The following is a 12492-nucleotide window of genomic DNA, read 5'->3' as shown; positions in this document are numbered from 1 at the left end:
TAGCCAAGTAGCAAATAATCTAGGTTGAATTTCTTGGAGTTCGGCTTGCGAAATTATTGCACCATTAACCACTACTCCAAATATAGAGCCCTCCCTCATCCTATAGGGTTTAATTATACGGTAGCCCATCTGATAATGCGGGAGCTCAGGGTGTTCAAAAATTGCTGTTAATGGGGAATTTGTTGTAGAAATATGGGTAGATGTAGCTAGACTTACATCCCAGTTACGAAGTATTTCCTCAGTCAAATGGTACTTTGAAACCCTATTGGGGCGTAGTGATGGGGGTAGCCATGCCAGCGAGCCCATATTATGTGTTTTGAAAATCTGCCTGTCCAAAGCGATCCACGCTTTATGTTCATTATTCTGCGCCCACTCGACTACTCTCTGCAGGCCTATCGCTTTTTTGTAAGAGGAAAGGTCTGGTAGCCCAAGCCCCCCCCGATCTCTTGAGAGATACATAGTGCGCTTTGGTATCCTGGGTTTAGTGTTTGCCCAGACGAATTGTTCAATCATTCTTTGCAATTGAGCTAAATATCCCCTAGGGAGTGTGATAGGCATGGTTTGGAGGAGGTACAAGATTCGTGGCAAGATGTTCATCTTAATGACCCCTACCTTACCCAGCCAGGATACATACTTATTCTTCCAGGAGGAAAGATCAGCAACAATGTCTCTTTTTAGTGGGATATAATTGCATTTAAAAAGGTCTGAGGGGTCAGAGGTTAAATATATGCCCAGGTACTTGAGTTTCTTGTTTGCTAAGGTAAGCTTATATTTGTCTTGTAGAGTATTTATAATTCGTGGACATGTATTAATATTTAATATTTCAAGTTTTTCTAAGTTAAGTGAGAAATTCGAGACCTTCCCATAGGCTTGTAGTTCTTTCAATAGTTCCGGGACAGACTCCGCCGCATTGGTCAGAGTATAAAGCACGTCCTCCGCATATAGCGCCTGTTTATATTCTGTTTTATCTACCTTGACCCCTGTGATAAGTCTATTGGAGCGGACTTTCTGTGCCAAAACCTCGATTGACAGTGCGAACAACAACGGCGACAGGGGGCAGCCCTGCCTGGTGCCATTGCTGATATCAAAAGATCTCGATAGAGTGCCACTCACCCTGATCCTGGCATTGGGGTTCGAATACAATGCAAAGACCATATGCAAAAATGTTTGCCCAAATCCCATAGTTTCCAAGACCCGACGCAGAAAAGGCCAACTGACCCTGTCAAAGGCCTTCTCCGCGTCTGTGGAAAAAAGCACCAGAGGAAGACCCGAGACCCTTGCGTGAGTGGTGTTGTGTAATTTTTACCTGCCTCCTAGTGGAGTGGAGCTTAATCCCAAATAATAATTATTTTTTAAAACAAATGTACAATTTACTTTTATTATCTCATTTGCTTCATTCTCTTGATATCCTATGTTGAGGAAGCAGCAATGCACTACTGGGAGCAAGCTAAACTCATTGGGTGAGCCAATAGCATGAGACGTATATGTGCAGGCACCAACCAGCAGCTCCTGAGCTTACCTAGGTATCCTTTATCAACAAAGGATACCAAGAGAATTTGCAGCCACCAATCAGCAGCTCCTAAACCTACCTAGGTATAATTTTCAACAAAGGATACAAAGAGATAATAGAAGTAAATTTTAAAGTTGTTTAAAATCACACGCTCTACTTTGGTAGTTTTAAGAATAAAATTAGTGTCTCACAGTATGTTGCAACCTGTGATCGACTCAGCCACAGTAGATACACAAATATATTTAAAAACATTGAATAAGCCATTTAGCGACTTACATGTATCTCCGACTCCTATTTTGTTTTAATATATTTTGGCTTGAAACAATAGCTTTTATTAAATAAGTGTTCTATATTTTAAAAGATCTGCATCTAAGTTTAAAGCGAGAAGTGTAAAAATACTCTCTTATAACTAGCATTACAAAATATGAAGAACCTTTTAAAATATAAAACATTTATTTAATAAAAGTTATTGTTTCAAGCCAAAATATATTAAAACAAAATAGGAGTCGGCGATACATGTAAGCCATTAAATGTTTTTAAATATATTTGTGTATCTACTGTGGCTGAGTAGATCACAGGTTGCAACATACTGTGAGACACTAATTTTATTCTTAATACTAACAAATTAGAGTGTGTGATTTTAAACAACTTTCCAATAATCTCAATGAGATAATGCTCAAACATATGCTCTGGCATTTATCTTTAATCTATTATAAAGCCTACAAGATTGCAAAATGTGCTCTACATTATAAATTTAATAATATGAAGAAAAGTTTAGATTTTAAGTGAATCTTATATGTCAGTATATATCCTTAAAATGAGTGAAAGTGGAACATAATTACAGTACTTTTACACATTTATACTGCAGTAGTTTGCAATTCTGAGCATTGTTATCATTATATCTCCTTCACTCAGGTTTTCAGATGCCTTCCAAGCGATGAGGTACACAATTTTGTTAACTTGCGAGACTTTGTTACCAAATCTGCGCTTGCAACACAAGATCGTCAAAAGGCACAAGAGGAACTGCAGCGGATCCGTGGATTTGTGGTACAGTTTCCATTCTTTTTTCTGGAGGAGGAAAACCTTTTGCCTTCAGTTGGAACAAAAGAATCCATGGTGCCTATGGAAGTCTGGACATGAGAATATTTTTTTGAAGAGGATAAATCATACAAGCACATGCAATTTGTACCATGGGATAGGGACTTTCCTCAACAGATGGGAGAATGGTTGTTCATTGTCCATAATTTCAAGAAATATCCGTTTTCTGCATATGAGATTTGCACAGTTGTTTCAATTCCAATATATGATACTGTAAGGATCTCCATGTGTAGTCTGATTTTAGTAATCATTAAGTAGTTCTGAATGCCTTGAAATGCTGTAGCGTTATTTCAGTCCCTCCTAACACAATTAATATGTCTGTGTAGATGGTGCTATTGTTTCATTAAGTGCCAGTAGCTAATAACATAATTATATTATGGTTTTAAGCATAGAAACAACTGTAAGGAAATGCAGTCAGTAATGTTCCTTATACATTGCCTTTCATTTCCATATGACAGAATCCAATTTTCTAACTGTATTTATTATTGTAATGTTTCTCCCAATGCCTAAGTATAATTGTTTGTGCAACACACCAATGATTAGTTTTCTTAAATGGCTTTTAATAGACCTATCTGGACACTGATCCTAAGTAGAATGAGTCTGACAGAATTGACTTTCTAACAGCATAAGAGATGTGTGAGCCGGCCTTAATGCACATGAGTAGCTTCAGTTATGGAGATGACTCTACTACTTATGCTTTTTGTAATATACATAAGCAACATGATACCTATAATATGATCCCTGGCGACCACAACATTTCTTCCTGGCATTTGCTCATATTCACACCTCTCCACATTGCAGTGTGCACCAGCACAGCCAAATATAATTTACCTTTGGCTGCAACATGTGAAGAAGAATATCATGGGGATGAAGCACAATTTTTATAATAGAAGTTCATTGGAAACGTATTTTAAAATGGTTGAATCACAAAATAATGTTTTGGGTTTCATATCCTTTAAATTCTCTATGTGCAAAGCTGACAGCAAAGGCAGTGTACATCTGGCGATTAAAGAGAGAAATTGGTACTGCCAGTATGTTATGCTGCTCGCCTATTATATATTTTATATAAATCTAATTAGACATGCACACAAAGGTGTGTCGAGCCCTGGTGTAAGCATTATACATGGCGGTAACAGAGTTCCTCACTGAGCAAAGCAATTGTTACAAAGGCAGAAAATGAAATGTTTTGTGCAAACCCCTATTTCTCTTGTTAAGTGTATCCAGTCCACGGATCATCCATTACTTATGGGATATTCTCCTTCCCAACAGGAAGTTGCAAGAGGATCACCCACAGCAGAGCTGCTATATAGCTCCTCCCCTCACTGCCATATCCAGTCATTCTCTTGCAACTCTCAACTAAGATGGAGGTCGTAAGAGGACTGTGGTGTTTTATACTTAGTTTATTTCTTCAATCAAAAGTTTGTTATTTTTAAATGGTACTGGAGTGTACTGTTTATCTCAGGCAGTATTTCGAAGAAGAATCTGCCTGCGTTTTCTATGATCTTAGCAGAAGTAACTAAGATCCTTTGCTGTTCTCACATATTCTGAGGAGTGAGGTAACTTCAGAGGGGGAATAGCGTGCAGGTTTTCCTGCAATAAGGTATGTGCAGTTAAAATATTTTTCTAGGGATGGAATTTGCTAGAAAATGCTGCTGATACCAAAGTTATGTAAGTAAAGCCTTAAATGCAGTGATAGCGACTGGTATCAGGCTTATTAATAGAGATACATACTCGTATAAAAGTGTATTTTAAAACGTTTGCTGGCATGTTTAATCGTTTTTTTACATATGTTTGGTGATAAAACTTATTGGGGCCTAGTTTTTTCCACATGGCTGGCTTGAATTTTGCCTAGAAACAGTTCCCTGAGGCTTCCCACTGTTGTAATATGAGTGAGAGGGGCCTATTTTAGCGTTTTTTTTGCACAGCAAAAATTACAGACACAGACATCCAGCTTCTTCCTGCATGATCCAGAACTTCTCTGAAGGGCTCAAAAGGCTTCAAAAGTCGTATTGAGGGAGGTAAAAAGCCACAGTAGAGCTGTGGCAGTTGTTGTGACTGTTTAAAAAACGTTTTTGTCATTTGTTATTCCGTTTTTGGTATTAAGGGGTTAATCATCCATTTGCAAGTGGGTGCAATGCTCTGCTAACTTATTACATACACTGTAAAAAATTCGTTAGTGTAACTGCATTTTTTCACTGTTATTTCAAAATTTGGGAAAATTTGTGTTTCTTAAAGGCGCAGTAACGTTTTTTATATTGCTTGTAAACTTGTTTTAAAGTGTTTTCCAAGCTTGCTAGTCTCATTGCTAGTCTGTTTAAACATGAACAGGAACCTACTTGTTCATTATGTTTGAAAGCCATGGTGGAGCCCCATAGGAGAATGTGTACTAAATGTATTGATTTCACCTTAAACAGTAAAGATCAGTCTTTATCTATAAAAGAATTATCACCAGAGGGTTCTGTCGAGGGGGAAGTTATGCCGATTAACTCTCCCCACGTGTCAGACCCTTCGCCTCCCGCTCAGGGGACGCACGCTAATATGGCGCCAATTACATCAGGGACGCCCATAGCGATTACCTTGCAGGACATGGCTGCAATCATGAATAATACCCTGTCAGAGGTATTATCTAGATTGCCTGAATTAAGAGGCAAGCGCGATAGCTCTGGAGTTAGGAGAGATACAGAGCGCGCAAATGCTGTTAGAGCCATGTCTGATACTGCGTCACAGTATGCAGAACATGAGGACGGAGAGCTTCAGTCTGTGGGTGACATCTCTGACTCGGGGAAACCTGATTCAGAGATTTCTAATTTTAAATTTAAGCTTGAGAACCTCCGTGTATTGCTTGGGGAGGTATTAGTTGCTCTGAATGACTGTAACACAGTTGCAATTCCAGAGAAATTGTGTAGGCTGGATAGATACTATGCGGTGCCGGTGTGTACTGACGTTTTTCCTATACCTAAAAGGCTTACAGAAATTATTAGCAAGGAGTGGGATAGACCCGGTGTGCCCTTTTCCCCACCTCCTATATTCAGAAAAATGTTTCCAATAGACGCCGCTACACGGGACTTATGGCAGACGGTCCCTAAGGTGGAGGGAGCAGTTTCTACTTTAGCAAAGCGTACCACTATCCCGGTTGAGGACAGTTGTGCTTTTTCAGATCCAATGGATAAAAAATTGGAGGGTTACCTTAAGAAAATGTTTATTCAACAAGGTTTTATTTTACAGCCCCTTGCATGCATTGCGCCTGTCACTGCTGCGGCGGCATTCTGGTTTGAGGCCCTGGAAGAGGCCATCCAGACAGCTCCATTGAATGAAATTATTGACAAGCTTAGAACGCTTAAGCTAGCTAACTCATTTGTTTCTGATGCCATTGTTCATTTGACTAAACTAACAGCTAAGAATTCCGGATTCGCCATCCATGCGCGTAGGGCGCTATGGCTTAAATCCTGGTCAGCTGACGTGACTTCAAAGTCTAAATTACTCAACATTCCTTTCAAGGGGCAGACCTTATTCGGGCCTGGCTTGAAGGAAATTATTGCTGACATTACTGGAGGCAAGGGTCATACCCTTCCTCAGGACAGGGCCAAATCAAAGGCCAAACAGTCTAATTTTTGTGCCTTTCGAAATTTCAAGGCAGGAGCAGCATCAACTTCCTCTGCTTCAAAACAAGAGGGAACTGTTGCTCATTCCAGACAGGCCTGGAATCCTAACCAGTCCTGGAACAAGGGCAAGCAGGCCAGGAAGTTTGCTGCTGCCCCCAAGACAGCATGAAGGAACGGCCCCCTATCCGGAAACGGATCTAGTGGGGGGCAGACTTTCTCTCTTCGCCCAGGCGTGGGCAAGAGATGTTCAGGATCCCTGGGCGTTGGAGATCATATCTCAGGGATATCTTCTGGACTTCAAAGCTTCTCCTCCACAAGGGAGATTTCATGTTTCAAGGTTATCAGCAAACCAGATAAAGAAAGAGGCATTCCTAAGCTGTGTGCAAGACCTCCTAGTAATGGGAGTGATCCATCCAGTTCCGCGGACGGAACAAGGACAGGGATTTTATTCAAATCTGTTTGTGGTTCCCAAGAAAGAGGGAACCTTCAGACCAATCTTGGATCTAAAGATCTTAAACAAATTCCTCAGAGTTCCATCATTCAAAATGGAAACTATTTGGACCATCCTACCCATGATCCAAGAGGGTCAGTACATGACCACAGTGGACTTAAAGGATGCCTACCTTCACATACCGATTCACAAAGATCATCATCGGTTCCTAAGGTTTGCCTTTCTAGACAGGCATTACCAATTTGTAGCTCTTCCCTTCGGGTTGGCCACTGCCCCGAGAATTTTTACAAAGGTTCTGGGCTCACTTCTGGCGGTTCTAAGACCGCGAGGCATAGCGGTGGCTCCGTATCTAGACGACATCCTGATACAGGCGTCAAGCTTTCAAATTGCCAAGTCTCATACAGAGATAGTTCTGGCATTTCTGAGGTCGCATGGGTGGAAAGTGAACGTGGAAAAGAGTTCTCTATCACCACTCACAAGAGTCTCCTTCCTAGGGACTCTTATAGATTCTGTAGAGATGAAAATTGACGGAGTCCAGGTTATCAAAACTTCTAAATGTTTGCCGTGTCCTTCATTCCATTCCACGCCCGTCAGTGGCTCAGTGCATGGAAGTAATCGGCTTAATGGTAGCGGCAATGGACATAGTGCCATTTGCGCGCCTGCATCTCAGATCGCTGCAATTATGCATGCTAAGTCAGTGGAATGGGGATTACTCAGATTTGTCCCCTCTACTAAATCTGGATCAAGAGACCAGAGATTCTCTTCTCTGGTGGTTTTCTTGGGTCCATCTGTCCAAGGGTATGACCTTTCGCAGGCCAGATTGGACGATTGTAACAACAGATGCCAGCCTTCTAGGTTGGGGCGCAGTCTGGAACTCCCTGAAGGCTCAGGGATCGTGGACTCAGGAGGAGAAACTCCTCCCAATAAATATTCTGGAGTTAAGAGCAATATTCAATGCTCTTCTAGCTTGGCCTCAGTTAGCAACACTGAGGTTCATCAGATTTCAGTCGGACAACATCACGACTGTGGCTTACATCAACCATCAAGGGGGAACCAGGAGTTCCCTAGCGATGTTAGAAGTCTCAAAGATAATTCGCTGGGCAGAGTCTCACTCTTGCCACCTGTCAGCGATCCACATCCCAGGCGTAGAGAACTGGGAGGCGGATTTTCTAAGTCGTCAGACTTTTCATCCGGAGGAGTGGGAACTCCATCCGGAGGTGTTTGCTCAACTGGTGGATTAAGCCTGTGTTTAAAACTGTTGCTCCCCCGTGGAGCTTAAACTTGGTTCTTAAAGTTCTTCAGGGAGTTCCGTTTGAACCCCTTCATTCCATTGATATTAAACTTTTATCTTGGAAAGTTCTGTTTTTGATGGCTATTTCCTCGGCTCGAAGAGTCTCTGAGTTATCTGCCTTACATTGTGATTCTCCTTATCTGATTTTTCATTCAGACAAGGTAGTTCTGCGTACCAAACCTGGGTTTTTACCTAAGGTGGTTTCTAACAGGAATATCAATCAAGAGATTGTTGTTCCATCATTGTGTCCTAATCCTTCTTCAAAGAAGGAACGTCTTTTGCATAATCTGGACGTAGTCCGTGCCTTGAAGTTTTACTTACAGGCTACTAAACATTTTCGTCAAAGATCTGCCCTGTTTGTCGTTTACTCTGGACAGAGGAGAGGTCAAAAAGCTTCGGCAACCTCTCTCTCCTTTTGGCTTCGGAGCATAATACGCTTAGCCTATGAGACTGCTGGACAGCAGCCCCCTGAAATGATTACAGCTCATTCTACTAGAGCTGTGGCTTCCACCTGGGCCTTTAAAAATGAGGCCTCTGTTGAACAGATTTGCAAGGCTGCGACTTGGTCTTCGCTTCACACCTTTTCAAAATTTTACAAATTTGACAATTTTGCTTCTTCGGAGGCTGTTTTTGGGAGAAAGGTTCTACAGGCAGTGGTTCCTTCCGTTTAAGTTCCTGCCTTGTCCCTCCCATCATCCGTGTACTTTAGCTTTGGTATTGGTATCCCACAAGTAATGGATGATCCGTGGACTGGATACACTTAACAAGAGAAAACATAATTTATGCTTACCTGATAAATGTATTTCTCTTGTAGTGTATCCAGTCCACGGCCCGCCCTGTCCTTTAAAGGCAGGTCTAAATTTTAATTAAACTACAGTCACCACTGCACCCTATGGTTTCTCCTTTCTCGTCTTGTTTCGGTCGAATGACTGGATATGGCAGTGAGGGGAGGAGCTATATAGCAGCTCTGCTGTGGGTGATCCTCTTGCAACTTCCTGTTGGGAAGGAGAATATCCCACAAGTAATGGATGATCCGTGGACTGGATACACTACAAGAGAAATAAATTTATCAGGTAAGCATAAATTATGTTTTGATGCCTCATTGCTCCCAGAACCCTTTCTTTGATTTGACGGTGTTCTCATGTTATCTTCACACATTCCCTGATGGCTTATTTAATATCCACAAAGCAGTTAAACACATTCAGGTTAAATAATGCAGACAGATTTAGATCTGCTCTGTAATATTGTTTCATTGCATAACTAAGTTGCTTTTCTTCTATTGTTTCACCTGGTTTACTACAACACACGGATGTTGCTATCTGTTGTATTGAATAAGGTGAATTGTACTGCACTTGCTTTCAAATGATACTAATTCCATTAGAGAGAAAGCGTGCACCCATTAACAATCCAATAATTACTGCTCTACATTACATAGATTCTGAAAGTTGTTTGTATGCAGAGAGGACTTCAAGAGCTCTCAATTCAAAATGTAATGCCCCCTAAACTGTTTCATTATGCTCAGGAAAACAATGTGTAATGCGCATTTGGCAGACTTTTCTGTAATTTACCTCTGTAAATTGTCATTTTGTCTACTGCACCCAGAGATGGTGGTGTGCATTACATGTAATTCAGAAACCTGACCCTCCTACCTGTTGCACAGTGATTAGTTAAAATGTGCAAGAACTCATGCATATACATCTGTAATTGGTCACAAATAAATGATCTTGATAGAACCATACATTTTTTTGAAGGGAAAAAAAATCCAATTTCTTCTTTTGGTATCCTTTGTTGAAACTTAACTCTTTTTTTATAAGAAAATACTAAGACACTCTAGTGTATAGCATTATTACAAACCTGTTTGCAAACAAATCTGCCATATATTACTTCAGATATATGTACAATCGTGAGCCTACCTAGGTATTCTCCCATGGAAAGGAGTTGACCTTTAACAAATGATTCCAAGAGAGAGAAGTAATATAAGTACACTAGAACTTTTATATATATATATTACACAGTCTATAATAGACTCTGGTCTAAATTTCATACATTGCCCTGAAGGGGGAGATGTTGTGCAGTCTCTGTTCTGTATAAAATTTGCTATTTAGGCTGAAAATATGCTGCATGATATCCTTGAAAAGCAGATAATTTTATATAAATGATGCACCTTTGCAAGAGTTTTACATATTAGTTTCTTTTGGAGCTAATATTTCTTAGGCAGTGTTATAGCGCAATAAGAAACCTTATTAGAGTTATTGTGGTTTATGATTACTGCCAACACCAAACCACAACCTATCATAACTGGTCTCTTATAACTGCTGTCTTCTTTGTTTAATAATCAAGAACACAAGATTTTTGTGACACTTTAAACACTGCTTTAATGCCCCAGCTAGTACTTACAACATCATCATGTAATGAATGTTCAGTAAGATAACATAATGTTCATTAGACTACTGTAAGCACCATTCACTTTTATTGCACATAGTATGCTGTTTTGTAAATGATCAAACTCTAAACAATGTGAATGCACGCAATAGGAAATCAATATAATATAAACCAGTGTCTTAAAGCATGTTTCATATGTAGTACATTTCATTAAAGGAGCATGGTTCGTGGAGTTGAAGTATGTCAGTGTTCTCCTGGACCTATCTAGTGGGTGCACAACCCCGCTCATTTCAGTGACCCCCAGCTAAAATGTAATATTAAAATTTACAATTGGCTAATATTAATATTTTTTTTATGTTTGTTGCATAAATTATTTATCATTAAATCCATTTATGTTAAATTGTTTAATTAATCTGTGCTTAGGATAGCTTAAAGGGACATTAAACCCCAAATTTTTCTTTCATAATTCAGACAGAGAATACAATTTTAAACAGCATTCCAATTTACTATTATCTAATTTGCTTCATTCTTTAGATATCCTTTGTTAAAGAAATAGCTATGTACACGGTTGAGCTAATCACATAATGCATCTATGTGCATCCACCAATCAGAAGCTACTGAGCCTATCTATATATGCTTTTCAGGAACGAATATCAAGAGAATGTAGCAAAATAGATAATAGAAGTAAATTAAAAAGTTGTTTAAAATGGTATTCTCTTTCTGAATCATGAAAGAAAACATTTGGGTTTAATGTCCCTTTAAGTAACATTTAAAAATAACAAATATGTTATAATATTGCAAATTATTACACTGTCCCCACCTGGGTACTTTATAATGCCACTTGACTGGTAAACGTTTCTATGGAGAACACTGCATGTAATTGAGTATTTTGGTCTTTCATTTTAATTTTTTGTATCTGGTTTTATAACTGCACGCTTTAATATAATGGGGCTTAAAATGTTGTACTATAATTTAACATAGTGAGAAAACATTTATCCAGTGTTAATTGATTTTAATTGATGTCAGATAATTGACTTAATGCTTTATTAAAATATAGGTTTAAAATATTACCAATGAAGTGAAAATGTTTTTGTTACTATAAAAAATGCACATCTTATATTCTTTATTGTAGGTTATTGAATGTAATTCAAGGTTATTTGTGTATGGTTAAAAAAAAAAAGAATGAGGGGGAAAAAAACTTTCATGTTATCAAATGTATTTTCTATGTATTATAAGAACAGATGAAATTGTTGTAAAGAAAATGTTATATATTTAATGTCTAATTAACATAATGAGGTTTACAGGGCCAATATTCCTTCTATGAAGGTTAATTTCATGTACTACTAAATGTACCTTGCCAATTAATGTGTTTCTATATGTATGTAATTCACTGTAATTATATTTTAATTTTAAAAGCAACGTACTTGTTAGAGCATTTATTGAAATACAAAAAAGCAAAAGCAAAACATGTGGTTACAAGTTAATGTTCAGACATCAGCCCACGTTATACAAAAGGCTTAGTTGAAAGTAAGCTAGTTTTGAAGTGATCTTTTTCTGATAATGACAACTCAGATTCTATGCATATGAAAACAGAAAGCTAAGAATGTTAAAATATTTTTTGTATTAGAAAAAGTTTGGTTAGAGATTTTTCACTCTTGGCCGGCAGAGGAGGCAAATAGCACCCCAGTCATTCTCTTTGCCTCTGTCAATGGAGGAGGTGAAGTTTAGTGTCTGAAGAAATTAATTCCTTTTTCAGGTACTTTTTCCTGCAAGCAAGTATTTGGGTTTAGCTGAGTCCACGTTAATCTCTTCAGTAGAGTAGTGTTGGATTTTAAGCATTTAGGAAACAAAGCAAGGACTACCTCACAACTTCCTAACACATTGCTGCCCATGGTACAGAAAGCCAGAGTTGGTTACTCTGTTCTTTCTTTTTCTACAGGTCTCTGTAAGGAGTATGTGTCCTTTCTCGCCTTGTGAGCTGTCTTCCTGCCGGACAGCTAGACTGTAGGTAAGTGCTTTTGTCTTCTATGTCTTGGAGACTTGCACTTCAGAAGAATATGTCATATGCATTAGATGGGGACATTTTTAAAATCCTTTATACAGGATTTTCTATGGCAGTAGGCAGGCACATTATGTATGTTGAGACTAGGGGTTAATC

At 39.0% G+C, this 12492-nt stretch overlaps 1 protein-coding gene across 2 annotated transcripts in view; it reads left to right on the top strand.

Annotated features, from left to right (window-relative positions):
- Positions 1–3866, top strand: part of PLD1 (phospholipase D1) — a 505989-nt gene extending 502123 nt beyond the window's left edge. For both annotated transcript variants that reach the window (XM_053710137.1, XM_053710138.1), the window contains exon 26: positions 2426–3866. In XM_053710137.1, the coding sequence (XP_053566112.1) occupies positions 2426–2650 (225 nt within the window). In that variant the 3' untranslated portion in view covers positions 2651–3866. The remainder of the gene's footprint in view (positions 1–2425) is intronic.
- The last annotated feature ends 8626 nt before the right edge of the window (positions 3867–12492 follow it).

The sequence above is a fragment of the Bombina bombina genome, chromosome 4 (assembly GCF_027579735.1).
Source record: "Bombina bombina isolate aBomBom1 chromosome 4, aBomBom1.pri, whole genome shotgun sequence".
NCBI lineage: Eukaryota > Metazoa > Chordata > Amphibia > Anura > Bombinatoridae > Bombina > Bombina bombina.
This window is presented reverse-complemented; position numbering and strand designations above follow the sequence as displayed.